At 43.9% G+C, this 15,413-nt stretch overlaps 1 protein-coding gene across 1 annotated transcript in view; it reads left to right on the top strand.

Annotated features, from left to right (window-relative positions):
* The first annotated feature begins 7,426 nt into the window (after window positions 1-7,426).
* Window positions 7,427-15,413, top strand: part of SLC15A4 (solute carrier family 15 member 4) — a 33,282-nt gene continuing 25,295 nt past the window's right edge. Inside the window, exon 1 of the mRNA XM_018576489.1 lies at window positions 7,427-8,054. Coding sequence (XP_018431991.1) covers window positions 7,473-8,054 — 582 coding nt within the window. The 5' untranslated portion in view covers window positions 7,427-7,472. The remainder of the gene's footprint in view (window positions 8,055-15,413) is intronic.

The following is a 15,413-nucleotide window of genomic DNA, read 5'->3' as shown; positions in this document are numbered from 1 at the left end:
ATGTACTATTGCTGGGATTTGTTGTATTCCTCTATAGCTGGTGGTATTCTGCATTGTGCTGTATAATGTACTATTGCTGGGATTTGTTGTATTCCTCTATAGCTGGTGGTATTCTGCATTGTGCTGTATAATGTACTATTGCTGGGATTTGTTGTATTCCTCTATAGCTGGTGGTATTCTGCATTGTCTATCTTTTTTTCTTTTTTACTTCCACAGCTCCAAGCTTTCTCCTGTGATGGACTACAACCTCATTACAAACCAGTAGTGCCATCACTGGAGCCTTTTTTTAAACTTTATTTTATTGTTTATCCGATTAACCGAACCTAATAATCGGCTAACTAATCGATTTTGAAAATAATCGTTAGCTGCAGCTCTAGTGATAGTAAAACATTTACTATCATGAATGGGTAGAATCCTTTATACTGAGGCTTCCACCCATTGAGAAACTCATGAATGAACAGGAAGTGATGAAAAGCACTTCTTGTTCATTCATAACTGGGGACACATAGTACCATGTGTCCCCAGTTGTTTACAAACACTGGAGTGATCAGCTGATCAATCCAGTGTTTGCTCTGCATACAGAGGATTGTAAATATCACAGACATTTACTAATCCTCTGCTCGGCCATCAGACCCGATTAGCCACGCACAGACAGAGCTGCCAGCGATCCCGGATTTGACAGGGGATCCAAGGAAAAATAGATCTCAGCCTGGAGCTGCTCCAGGCGGGGAGAAGAGGCTTTAGATTTGTGGCTGCCGGCAGGGGGGTAATCATGAGCTTAAAGCCGAACCGTAAAAGCCACCGACGTAAGGCTTACTGACATGGCCAGCTGGAAACAGTTGTGTTCCGCCATAAGCCTTACGTCAGTGGCAGGGAAAGGCTTAAAGTAACATTAAAGAGAAGTGGGTATGTTGCGCTTGGTAAGTGAATCTATTTGGTTTTACTGTGAATAGTGAAAATAGTCACAGTATGGTTCCGTGGTGATTAGTCCAATGTGAAAAATTATTCTGCAAATATGTGAAGTAAATATAAAGGGTGATGGCCTTTTGATAAAAAAACCTAGTGAGTGATTGGTTCTTGTGTGTATGTATTAAAATCTACAACTCCAAGGTTCCGTCTAAACGAAATAGTGAAAGCTAGTTGTATTCGGCCATAAGGGAAAGTGGGAATGTGCAATAATATGAGCAAAAATATAATATATAAACAGAAATATATAAGCTCAAGATATAAGCAAAAATATAATATAAACTCCCAATAAGTGCAAGTGTTCAATGGAGCACACAGTAGGCAATTAGATCGTTAGTTGCAGCCAACCTCAACTTGCCCAACAAGTTAGACTGGTGTAATCCCATCCACAAAATCCGGAACAGTGGGGCGGAGCCACCCAAACCAACACACCAAAACGGCTACATTTATATATCCACCTATAGTGGATATTGAATAAACACAGTGTATATGTGATCCACAACTTAGAGAATATGCCTGTCATATAGCATATGAGATCCATATCTCATATAATATGTCTGTTCTTTAGGGCAATTATGCGAAGATATTGTTCCATCTGCATTAACTCTGATAGTTGTTTTTGAAAAACAGCACACCTGCTACTACAGAGGAGGTGTATAGTGAAGGTAATTTTTCTTTTTTCTTCCTTTGTTTCCCATTCATTACAATATTTGTTCGGTCCCGTGTCCAACTACACTGGGTGGGTTGGTTTAGCCGCTATAGCGGTGAAGGACGGGTTAATCGGAGGAGAAGCCTTTAAAAAGTTGTTGCAGCGACTCCGTGACGGAGTGAAGAAAAAAATGAGCCTTTAACTTTATATTTATATATACTTTTCTGCTGACTGCAAATGCGCAACATACCCACTTCTCTTTAAAGCACTTAAACACACATTGTTGCGGCTGGGGTTTTAAATCCGACTCCTAGCGCAAACTAAGTTGTTTTGAATATTAAAGTAACATTAAAGTCACAATTCCTCCCCACCCCAATGCTGCTGTAAGGACTTACCCTAAATAATGCCTCTTGATCCAAACATCTTCTTCCTTCCACTTGTATTCAGCAATCCCTCCAGTGCTAGTGCCGGTCTTTGATCCAGTGCAGACTGCTGTCTGTTCCTGTCCCACGGATACTGTCCAACATGCACTCTGACGGCTGCGTGCATTTGACTTACAGTGAGTCTTTCCTCTTCTCCCTGTCGGTGATATGGACTGCGCATGCGCTCGCACTCATCCTCATGCACGGCCGTTCGGGGAAGCTGATTTCTACAACCGGGAGCGAGCGGCAGAGACAGAGGTAAGTATTTACCTTTTTGGTAACTTTTTAATTTTTGTAAAATGTTTTTGCATATATCTACTGCTTGCTAGCAGTAGACATATGTAAAAAAAAATAAGAGTTTAATACTACTTTTAAAAAAATCTTTCTTCCTCTGAAAAAGAATGAAATCAAATTCCTGATCTTACATTTTTTTTCTACAGGCAAACAAAATTGCATTTAAACAGAGTCAATAACAATATCTAAAAATCAAGCTTAGAATGCGGGGTCAAAGTCTTGAGCTAACAAAACACCAAATAATGTAGAGATTAAATATCAAAAACCCCATATATTGGCCAAAGCAGGTACACAGATTCAGGCATTTCAGTGCAAATAACTCACCAAAAGAGTCCGCGAGACACATAAAGAACTTTTAGGTAATTTAATGTTTACCATAAGATCAGTTTTTGGGTGGCCCGGCCCTTTAAATGTTAGCTTTAGGTGGTCCTAGATTGAAAAGTATTATTGAAAATAAAAAACTTTCTGGTTTCTACATTTTCTCTTTAATTGAAGTTGTGTTCTGTTTCCTCCACTCTTCACATTTTTGTGCTTCTCCACTGTCATGTCCTGGAGACATAAGAGTACTTTCTGAACTTTGTCTTTGGAGTGGATTTTCCCATATGCTATCAGCTTTTTAATAACAGGTTTCTGTTTACACAGAATGAAACGTCTAGCAGACGCGGGTGATGATTTCTACATGTCCTGTTTCCAACATTTCCATTACCAAAATACTGTATACAACATACATTTGTAATTTCCCAACAGCATGTTTCTTTGTGGTTATATATGTCATAAGTAAAAGAAATCACTGCAATTAATCCACAGTCTATATGAAATCTGAATACTAGTCAGTGATTTCCAAGAAACCAATGCTGAAAGAAAAATGGAGGCTACAATTCACAGGTCGGCTAGAACTATGAGGTCAGTGAAAAGCACTCACCTCATAGTTCAACTTTAAGACAGTCTCTGATAAAAAAAGACAATAAATATATAAACACTGTATTAAAATGAATATTACAACTAGCCGAGGCTCACAAAAGAGCTCCCCTTTAATATCTCCTGGCTCATTGAAGGAGAATTATGGGGTGAGTGTTTGCTCAGCAGAGCCAGCTGTCAATCAGCCAGCTGAGTTGTTCTCAACAGAATTGTCGGGTTCCAATCCTGATGTGGAGTTGCCCTGTACTCTCAGCATATAGCGGGGAACAATCCCGCTATATGCTGAAGTTTTGGGACATTGAAGGACACAGTATATGTCCTCCCATGACCCTGAAGAAAACTATGGGCAAAAAAGGTGGCCCCATAGTTCTGCTTTAAGGCATGAATAGAAATTGCTAAATTATTGTTAAAAATAGAACCCGGTGAACAACAGCACAATGCCAAATATAATAAGGGATTAAGTTAATGAAATATTAACACCTCACCCAAAAACTTTAATGTGATATGTACAATTGTAATTAATAAAATATAAAGACTACAGTAAGATAATATACATAGTTAATGTCTGAGCAAGCAAAATTGTGTTTTTCAGTATATTCCACAGAAACCAGTTTGAGATGTTTCTAAATGTTAGTCTTTGTAAATGGTATCTCTTATCTCTGTTTGTGTCTTCTGGTTGTTTACTTTACAAATCCCCCCAAGGTTGTCTCATGATCCTTACTATCAGGAGTAGTCTTGTAGTTCTGTATACGTGCAGGATTTGAATTGGTTTGTGCTCCGCCATCCACCTTTTAGTTTCACATATAACTTATAAACCTTTGAATATAGAGTGAATACACGATCTGTGTGCTTCTGTATTCCCAACTACCTTTCGTGGATCAGTTGCATATCAACCACTTACAGTAGTATTAAACCTTTCATTTTTTTTCAATAATGAATCCAGATCATACAAATATACATTGCCCAGCAAAGGCTTTCTTTATATGTGTGACTGAAAACTTACAGTCATCATGTTTCCGAACAGCTCCAACTCTCTCAGGTTGGCTTCCCTGAACCTCCTGTCCAGTACAAAATTACAAGGGATAAAGCACAGTGTCCAGCAGCTGTTCATCTACTAGCTTGGAAAAGGGAAAAAGGAACCGAGAGGAGCGGGGGGGAGGGGGATAGAAAAGTGACTTGTCTGCTGTGGCTGTTTGTTTATGGATAAAGAAGCAATCGCTGGCACACCAAGGTCCCATGCATCAATCCATCCTTTTATTAACGTCAGATACACATGGCATCGCACGCCGGTGGAGCGGATTCATGCATGGGACCTTGGTGTGCCGGCGATTACTTCTTTATACTTGGATCTGTGCGGCGCCATCTGCTTCTCACCCAGTACCCTTCACTAAGGGATTCTGGTCTGGAGTGCAATGTAACACTTGAAAGTTGTGTTTGTGGAGACACACAGCTTTCTAGCACACACAAAGGTGGCTCCATAGGACACTGTAAGGGAAAGGAGTCACCCTAAAACAAGATATCAGGACCAGTGCTCGGGGACCAGCTGATTCTGCAGGAAACTAAAATGTTTAAACATCAAGGAGCAGCATCCATTGTAAGTGATTTCATCAGCATTTGAAATAGCTTTCAAACATTCTGGTATCACTTTATTTTGAGAACAATGCAGGGATTGTATTATCTCATACCAGTACCATTTTAAAGCAGGGTTGGTTGGCTGCAGTGGGTCCTGGTGCTGGTTTTGCAGGAATGTGCAGATTTCAGTGGCAGTCAGGGTCTAGAGCTGTGTCCAGGAATTGATCGGTTCCTGCGTGTCTGATATTGCGACAGAGCAACCTACAAGACTTCTTTGCAACACAATGAAATCCTAATACTTCTGCATTGTAATTACAAGGGAAATCATTCTCTCTGATGTCATTGGGATTTCCAGTGATCTCCAGAGCTGCCCGTCCTCCTTCTGTAGCCACAGAGTGCTTCACCCCATTCATCTTCAATGGGGCAGAGCTGGATAACCTCTGCCTACCCCTGCTGCAGCACTTTAATGCTACAGTGATCTACTGCTAGAGCAAGCACTAAGGCCCTATTCACACTAAGCGAAAAACTAACTAACACAAAATACGAATCGAAACAATTTTTTTGCCGGTGCACATGTCTATTACACATAATTTCCGCATTCACAGTACGGAAGGAGATCAGCAAGGAGGAACATGCTGATCTTCCTCTAGACACCCTCCGGGCCGCAAAGGGGGTAGCGAATCCCGGGATTGAAAGTGAGGGAACAAGAGGGGGGACGGCGGCGGCACTGCAGGAGGGGGAGGGGGGCGAGCAGCCACCACGTGCAACGGTGGTCTAGGGCCGGTGTTCTATCATTCCATCGGAGCCATGACTTTCTAGGACTTCCGTCAGAGTGGGGGATAGACCACCACTGATAAGCTGCGTTGGTCCATCAGATTTACAGACCTGGTGCCGCAGTGTGCTTGCTCGCGAACCCTTCACACGCTCCCGCACACACCCCCAGAAGTCCGAGAAAGTTACGGGTACGATGGAATGATAGAACACTGGCCATCTGTCACAGCATACCCTTCAGCCTGTCTCCTCCTACACTGCAGCATTGGAATCTTCCTCTGTGTCCTATACACGGTGTATTGGATGTGATCATTTATTGGATTTCAATGGGACCATATCTGCGCGGCAAAAAGGCTCCTGCACCTTTTTGTGCAACACGTGGGATGCGTTTTTTTGCTGCAGTGTTTGTGCGTGTTTGCACACGCAGAAACGCGGTGCAAGATCGGGTAATTTGCCGGCCCCGCAAGCACGCTTTGCATTTGTGTGAGATTCTGGCAGCGGTCGCGCACGAAATCACGCAAATCGACGCGCATTCTCGGAATGTCCATGTGTGAACCAGGCCTAAAAGGTGCCCATACACCTTACGATTATCGTACGATAATCGTATGCGATCGACTTTTCATACGACAATCGTAACGTGTGAATAGAGTGCCCGACCGATAGTACTGTACAATCGTACGACTTTTGACGGTCAAGCATGTTTGAAAACTTTGGTCAATCGTACGATTGTCGCAAGGTTGCTGGCGTTTCCGTCTGTCAAAAGTCGTACGATTAACACTGCGCATACGAAAATAATTACGGCCAATTACTGCAAGTCGTCCAGGTGTTTTTTTTAACTATCGCTTATTGAACCTTGAGATAATCGGGGCAGGATGGGGCCGTTGTACGAAAATCGTACGACGGTTTGATCATCGGACGAAAAGTTTTGTCCGATAATCGTAAGGTGTATGGGCACCTTAAGAGCCGGCCGACTCTGAGGTTCAGGTGAGTATATCCATGTTATTTTCCTCCCTAAACACAAATGAGCAGTTAACCCTTGCAGTTCTTTAATCCCTTAGTGCCCAGCTCCAACACAGGCGAGTTAACCCCTCAGAGTCCATTCCTCTGGACATATAGGATAACCCTTCAGTGCCCAGTCCTCAGCTTATGTGCATTATCTCCTCAGTGCTCAGACCTAATCATGTATGTTAACTCCTCAGTACCCAATATATGTGTGTTAACCCCTCAGCACCTGTTCTACTTATGTGCATTGGTCTCTTAGCTGCCAATGCGTCTATTCATATCACATGTGTGACAACCTCTCTGTGCCTAGCACATGAATGTTAACCCCTCACCACCCAGTCTCACTTGCTGTTGAGTTATATTACACGATGAGAAGGGAAATCTCACAGCGGTTTTAACCTTCTGCTCTATCCAAAAATGAACCAAGAATTACGTGTTACCTTTGTTCATACTGTAAGGCACTAACAGGGAAGTTTGTTTTCTTCCTGCCAAAACCAACAAACGCCGGTGATCTGATATTTCTACGTTTCCAAAACCTGACACAAACAACCCCTTCCCCGGCTACAAGCACGTGAAACTTGTGTACTTTGGGAAAGCTTGATCACGGTCACATGACAGCCAGCCCAGCAGCACCGCAATGATCGCCGCCACATCTCTCACACTATTGGCCAGGCAGCTGACAGCCGTGACGGATGGGCGTGTCCAGGGCGGCACCGCTGTGAAATGTGGAAGAGTACGGAGGTTGTGATTGGAGCAGGGAGGTGGGCGTGATGTAGCGCGTGACTCGTACCCGAAACACTTCCTGTATAGTTGGCTCGGTATTACTCCGGAGAGGAAGTGTGTATGGCACGAAGGGGGTGATCACAGCCAGCCGTTCCATGGATGATAACGGAGAGCGGAGCCCGCTGCTGGGCGGCCGCTCCGATTCCTTGTCTCCTCCGGCACCGGGGTCGTCGGTGTTCTCGGGCCGCCGTTTGGCCTGTGCCGCGGTTTTGCTGTCTGAGATGCTGGAGAGGGTGGCGTTCTATGGCATCACTTCCAACCTGGTGCTCTTCCTCAATGGACCCATCTACAACTGGGAGGGCACCGAGGCCAGCCAGGCTCTGTTGCTCTTCATGGGGATCACTTACCTGGTGTCACCGTTCGGGGGATGGCTGGCCGACGCGCTGATCGGCCGCTTCCGGACTATCCTGATGAGCATGGTGCTGTACCTGCTGGGCATGCTGCTCTTCCCGCTTCTCACCTATCCGGCGACACGATCTGTCTTCTGCGGAAACCTGCCCCTGGTCAATGTGGACAACTGCAGCACCGCCAATACTTCTTCCATCAATGGGTCCTTCATATCCTGCAAAGACCAAAGCCTGAAATACTGTGCCACCCCGCTCTTCATAGCACTGGTCGTCGTGGCGCTGGGAGTCGGCTCCGTCAAGGCCAACATCACCCCATTTGGAGCAGATCAGGTATACAGTCACCCAACAGCCTGGGCTGGTCACATACACCCTCCTGTATTCAGTTCTATTGTAACTGCACTGGCTGCCTTTTTATATGGGAGAACGCTATGCTATCTGTTGGTGCTATAGAAATCCTGGATCATGATAATAGTAATCAGGGCCGGATTTACTCTCTGCTGTCCCAAGGCCAGGTTCCTCAATGCACCCCCCTACCTGCCAACCCTATGGAGAATGGCAGACCTGCAGGCTGCATACAAGTGATCTCAGCTGGGCCTTGGTTGGCCTTGTGGCAAATTCAGCCCTGATAGCAATATTGCCACAGGGTGTTGAGAGCTCCTGACTGTCCCTTGTTTAGTCATTTACACCTGAGTGTTTTTTTTTGTGGCTTTCCCTCCGCCTAAGCCCAGGTTCACACTTGGACAATCTGTAATAATTGTGGGTAAAAAAAAAAAAAAAAGCTGTGCGTCGCAAAAAAAGGTACATGTTTTTTTTTTTCTTCTAGCGACTGCAGCGTGGCTATAACCCAATCTAAATCAATTGGGCCGTGCCTCAAACTCTGTGTGCAATTGTGTGTGGCCCCCGGGACTGCTGATATGTCAACCTAGCTGCATAACTAGCTTTTGATTGGTTAAAAGAGAAGAACTCTGGGCAAGCAAGAAACTTGTTTAGTGGGGCTACTTCTGCACTGCAAAGATTAAGTCCTCATTTTGTGCAGGGACTGATCTAGCACCCCGGACGAGGCTAGGATCAGGTACGTTTTATAATGCTTCATTACAGCCCCTTAGACCAAAACAAGCACTTATGGTTTCCATTTGCCGGGGAAATGTGCAAAGACAAACCCAACAAAAATGCTCACACTCAAATGTGAAAGAGGGCTTCGAGCAGGGGTGGGTAACTCTGACCCTCCAGCTGTGCTGTCACTACATATCCCAACATGCCTCTGCCTCTGGGAGTCATACCTGTAACTGTCAGTCTTGGGACTCAGTTCCACAACAGCTGGAAGGCCAGAGTTACCCACCCCTGGCTTAGAGGGACTATCCCTATTTTGCAGAATATCAAATGTCATTCTTTTGAAGTTCTAGTGTAGAGATCTGTATATATCTACCCCCCCCCCAGTCTGATGAACAATATAATGCTTGTCTTTTGGAAGATCTGATACTGAAAAACACTTACATTGCACTACTGTGATTACCAGCCTTGCCAAGCCTTTCTAATTGCCAGTCTAACTGGTCATGTCACTGCCCTGCTCACTGATGTCATGTACAATGCAGGATGAGTGGCTATTGCTGGTCCTGCATTGTTGTTGGTGATGATGATGGAGTGCCCACCTAAATTCTGGGGACAGGGAGAAGATGACCAGAGCATTGGCTGCCGCAAGACTGAGGAGTAAAGGTGGCCATACACTTTACAACCCTCAAGACTTTTGTCTAGCGAGGGTTGTAAAGTACTTTAAAAAACGTACGATCTGCCCATCTTGGACAGGCAGATCGTACTTGCGATCATCGATTACTTGCGATCATTCTGATTACTGTAATGAGGGGCGGGCTTACGATGGCTGCAAACGGGCTGTGTGAGAGTGCGCACACCGGCCCGTTCGGCAGTTGTCGAACCAGCAGGCCACTAACTCGTACGATTCTCGGCGGGTTTTCTAGCATGCTGGTTCGACGGAAGACGTGCGACCGTACAGTAGAAACGGTCACACGCCTTCCATACACTGCACGATTATTGTACGATCGCGGGGTGTATGGGCACCTGTAATACATGGGCACCTATAATACACCTGTTAGAACATCACCCCTTGACAAATGACTATTTTTGCATATGCTGAGTGGGGGGCAAGACTTGTATTGTTTACAAAGCGCCCTGAGTTCTCATGACTTCATATTGCACTAAATATGAAAAATAGTGGCCAAAAATAAGCTCAAACTTTTTTTCAGTAATAAATCCAAATCAAACAAATATACATTGCCCAGCGAAGTATTTCTTTGATGGAAAAAAAATATATTTTTTTTTCTTTCCCCAAGCAATCAGTTATTCTGTTTCTGAACAGCTCCAACTATCTCGGCTCCTCTTCCCTGAACGTCCTGCCCAGTACAGGAGAGCACAATATCCAGCAGCTGCCCATCTACTACCCCAGCACTGCAAGGGTTAAGTGCTCATTTTGTCTGGGGAGCTAAAATAACAGATGTACTCACCCGAACCGGGATCCCGGCTTGCTCCCAGACCGCTGCCTTCAGCCTCGCCTCCACTCTACTCCAGCAGTCTAAGACCCCATTCACACTGAGTCCCTGTGGTAAAATGCCAAAAGAAGCGATATGTAGCGCGTTCAAATGTGCACTGTACTATAAGGCCAGGTGCACGTTTGGGCCGCGGTTGTACACTGCGTTTGCGCGGCCCCATTGATTATCAGTGGGGTTATATACAAGCGGCAATCGCTGAAAAAAAGTTTTTTTCTTTTTCTTGTGACGCATGTTTTTTTTCTAGCTATGATCATGCGTGACTGCACGGGCGGAATGCCACGAGATCTGCCTGCCGTGACTGGGGTGCAATTAGAAAAGAATGGCCCTGCCAGCGCGATCAGCCGTGGTTTGTGCACGATTTCCTGCACAGTCATGGTTCGCCCAAGTGTGAACCTGACCTAAGGGTGATAATGTCCCCTCACTTGTACACCATTGAGATCTGCTAGTTCCTCTGCCACGATGCCAGATGGGACTTGTAGTTTTTGTTTTGTTTGTCTTTTTTTCTTCACAGATCCTGCTAATGGATTTATGAATGCGCGATGTGGCTGTGCAGTTAAGGAATGCAACCATATGGGTGTAACACGAAAGATGATCACAAAGGTGGCATATTCTTTTAAACTCGGGAGTTAAATCTTAAAAATGCATTAAAGTACATTTTTTAACTAATAACCGAAATGTATCTTATTTAGGTATCTCTCAGCTGTAGATCCTCGAATTGGTGCTGACACTGTCCTTCCTTCTGGAGAGTGGCTACTTTTGTTCCCCATGGTCCCTGTGTGTGTTGTAAAGTACTTCCCCACTCAAAGCTTGCTCCTGTGATGGACTACAGTCTCACATTTAGGTTACTAATTTGTATTGAAGTTATAGTCTTATCACAGGAGTGAGCTTGAAGTGGTGGCTATCATCTCTGAATTCATGCCAACACTGGAGGGTTGCTACTTTTGTTCCCCATGGTCCTGATGTGTGTTGTAAAGTAGTCATCGCTACAAGCTCGTTCCCGTGATGGACTAAAATATCACGCGTAGTTTACTAATTTGTATCAAGATTGTAGTCCATCGCAGGAGTGAGCTTGGAACGGTGGCTGCTTTACAACACACAGGGACCATGGAGAACCAAAGTAGTCACCCTCCAGAAGGAAGGACAGTGTCGGCACCAATTTAGAGGTGATTTTCAAATCTAGAGCTGAGTGATACATCCACAAGCTATACAGGAATACAACAAATCCCAGCAATACATTAAACATCGAGTGTATAATGTATTGCTGGGATTTGTATTCCTCTATAGCTGATGGTACATTGCTCAGTATAATATACAGCACAATGTACCATCAGCTATAGAAGAATACAAATCCCAGCAATACATTATTGAGCACCATGTGTGGGAAAGTGCAGGCTTACCTGAGCAGTCTTCCAGCAATTTGTTTCTGAGATTGGGCCTGTCTATCGGCGGCTGTCATCCGCTAACACCTGCTCCTCCTTACTTCTCTCCACGTTCCTGTGCCGATCATGGAGGAGGTGCGGCGCGTGGATGCGGGTGGGCGGGTCTGAACAGGGCCAACTACAAGCCGATTAATCGATGACTGAAAAAGTTGACAACTTTTTCAATAATCGATTATAATCGATTATGTCGATTAGTTGTTGCAGCCCTACAAATAAGACACTTCATTTAACCCCTTCATGACTGAGTTTTTTTTTTTCTTCTTCAGTTTCTGTTCCCAAATAACAAGCACTTTTTAACATTTTTGCTGTGTGATTCTTCCACGGCAGTAATATACTTACTAAGTATAGTAATATGCACTTACTAAGTGCATATTATTTATTGTTTTTTAGAGAACAGGCACACACATGTGATTTAATATTGCCCGAACGCCTCACTTTGGATGACTAGAATATATATTTTTTTTTTTTTTTTAAAAGAGGAAAAAACGTAAACAATTTTTTCCAAGTTTTGATTATTGTTTAGAACAATAGTACAGCAAAAAAAAAAATGCATTAAAATACATTTTTTTTGTCATTTATTTGGAACCGCCTCGTATCCCTAGGATTTGAGAATTTTATTTATTTTTAACTTCTGGGTCTAAAAACAAAAAGCTAACTTTTTTTTTTTTTTTTAAACATAATGGTGATTAGGTGGCCTACAATGTCACTAACTGACGGGGTAATTCACAAAAGGGTGAAGTTTGTTCACTTCTCCTCCCTTCTCCAATCTAGGCAAAAATACATGATTTGGAAAAACTCTCCAATTCAACTCCCTTTCCGATTTTCAGCTATGTGTCCTAGATTGTTCACCTCTCTGCCTTCTCCAAACCGTTCACCCTTTTGTGAATAACCCTGTAAGGCCCTGTTCACACTGAGCGGTTTATCGCATGATTTTGTCTCACAGGCGCTCCCTCCCAGGCACTGCACATCACAGTTTTGAGGGTTTCGGCAACCGTGATCCAGAAAGCAGTTGGCAGGACTTGGTGTAGATAGGTGCTGATTGACAAGTAACAGGCTTGTGTATATGTGGGGTCTGTGCCCCAGTGGGGAGATTTCCCATCCTGTCCTGGAGACACAAAAGGAAGTGACAGGGAAATCACTTTTAGACTGGTTACCAGAACAGGTGTCCCCATGGAAAGACAGTTGACAACTCTAGCATTTTGGCAATACATACACTTTTAAAGTGACTTTGCCACGAGACGTATGAGCTGCTGTCACTTCTGGCCTCTTTGTGTAAATGAAGCTGCCTGGCTGTACTGATGTCAGTACCTTTTTGAATCAGAGACCCAGAACAAGCATGATGAAAATTGGAGGCAGAGAAGTGTCAACGGTCCTTATGCTTGTTTTCCGGGTCACAGACCCTGCATTAAAGGAGAACTATGGGGTCAGGGCTTTTCCCCATAGTTCTTCTAAGGGTCACGGGAGGACACAGACTATCGTCCTCCCGTTACCCAAAGCTCAGTATACTGAGACGCCACAGCCGGAACATATCCCGACAATTCTGTCTGGATCCGCCCAGCTGCGTGAATGACAGATGGCTGTGCCTATCTAGAGGCAGAGCCAGCTGTGCACGCCCTCTCCCTCGTCCGTTCCGCCAGTCAGTGCAGGAGGATCGGACAGGCGAGGGGGGGCGGGGTATTTCTGCAGGGAGCCGTAAGTGAGTCACGGCTCTCTGCACGGATAGCTCGAGAAGTGAGCGACTGTATGTGTTCGCTCACTTCCCGATCTACTGAGCTGACCTGTGACAGTTTCATTGTCACAGGTCGGCTCAGATTATAAGGCTGAGTGAAAATCACTCACCTCATAATTCTCCTTTAAATACAAAGCTTCATTACTTTCATCATTTACTTTTTAACCAGTGAATTTACTTTAACCATTGTTGTCCTTCAGAAAAGGAGCAACAAAGTCTGACCATTTGTATTGCACTGCATAGCAGGAAGAAGAGCCTGAGTATGTAATGATTGAATATGGCTGCCGTCATGTAAATCTAGAACTATGGAATATACATGGGGGGGTTAAACATGATTCATTTTGGTGATTATGTCTTTCTAATATTTACATCCAGCAGATCGTTTACAGATATATATAAAAAAAAAAGACTGTACATGACGTTTTTATGGGTGATTTCAGCCACCCAGTAGTCTTCCTGTTCCAATACCATATGTCATAGATGCAAAGCGTCCTCTTCCCCCGTTCACATGTGTCATACGGCAGCGGTGTCAGCTCACGCTTGGTATCTAAAGGGTCTTTCCCATCCCGCTGGTGGGGGATGTACAAAGTACCTTTCAGTTCCTCCAAAGGAAGCACCATGTCAAATTTCCCCATTCTGCATAGTGTACATGCCTTTTATGTTTTGTTTTCCAGATCATCCTACTATTCTGCTTGTTGTGCAGATTCATTAAAATGTATTTCTAAATCTGTTTAATGTTTTTACAAGTAAATGCAGTTGTAATTTAAAGAGCAGTTTCAGTGCCTGGAATGATGACTTTTCTCAGCAGCTTTGCAGCCGGAGGGCATGGCTACGGTGCCATGCACTTCAATGGCCTGGCAGTCCCCCTCCAGCCCGGCAAAGTGAGCCGGCCGCAATGCGGGCAGTGCGTTCCGGACAGAATCAGACCAGAGCGCACTGCTAATGGTGTGAACTAACCCGAAGCCCTGCGTCCAGTAGACATGTGCGATTCGTTTCGGAAAAGTTAGTTTTTCAGACTAAATTCGTTATAGGTCGTCTGTACGCATTTTCGTTTGTGGACAAATTTTCATTGCAGCAAAGTGACAATAAAAAAAATGTAATGTCACTTTGCTGCAATGATACAAACATGAAACGGAAATTAACATTCGTAAAGACTACCGCTAACTAATTTAGTCTGAATCCCAAAAAACGAAATAACGCAAAATCAGAATTGAAGCAAGATGAAACAAAACAATTTTGCCGGTGCACATGTCTAGTGTCCAGCGGGTCATGAAGCCCTGAAGCCTGCTACATACATACATACATACATACATACATACATACATACATACATACATACATACATACCTTGAAAAATGTTAAGGTTTCTCTCCAGTCAGTCAAAAATGTCACCAGTCAGCATGACCGGACTATAGCCTTGCAATTTATGTTAAAAGATAGAGCTTTCTTTTGGAGGTATATTATCACCACTGGTGGTGGGGGGGGCTATTTTTTACTATACAATGAAAAAAGTACCGTAAATTTTGAATAAAAAAAAATGCTTTCCCTCCGTTATGTTATAAAACATCTATTCTTACCCATACTTTTGGTGAAACATAAAAGGCGCGGTCACGTCGGGTAAATAGACACCAAACATGTCAAGCCTTAAAATTGCGTGCGCTTGCAAAATTGCAAAAAACTACCACACTGAAAATTGCCAATAAGGGGACACTTAAAACGCTTTTACCGCTCATCAGTTTAGTGTTATCAGTAATTAATGGCCCTAAAATTATTGCTCACACTCCGACGTTCGTGGTTATATGTAATATGTGTGGCACAATCGTTTTCGCATGTAGGCACACCCTTTTAAAAAAATGTTTTAATGTTCTTTATTTTTTTGATTCTTTTATTTTTTTTTTTACACATCTTTATTGCTATCACATGGGGGGGGGGGGGGGGGAAAAAACCCCCCCTTGTGAAT

The sequence above is a fragment of the Nanorana parkeri genome, unplaced genomic scaffold (assembly GCF_000935625.1).
Source record: "Nanorana parkeri isolate BGI_ZX_2015 unplaced genomic scaffold, ASM93562v1 scaffold68, whole genome shotgun sequence".
Taxonomy (NCBI): Eukaryota; Metazoa; Chordata; class Amphibia; order Anura; family Dicroglossidae; genus Nanorana; species Nanorana parkeri.
The sequence above is the reverse complement of the archived record's forward strand: the minus strand, read 5'-3'. Positions and strand labels throughout refer to the sequence as shown.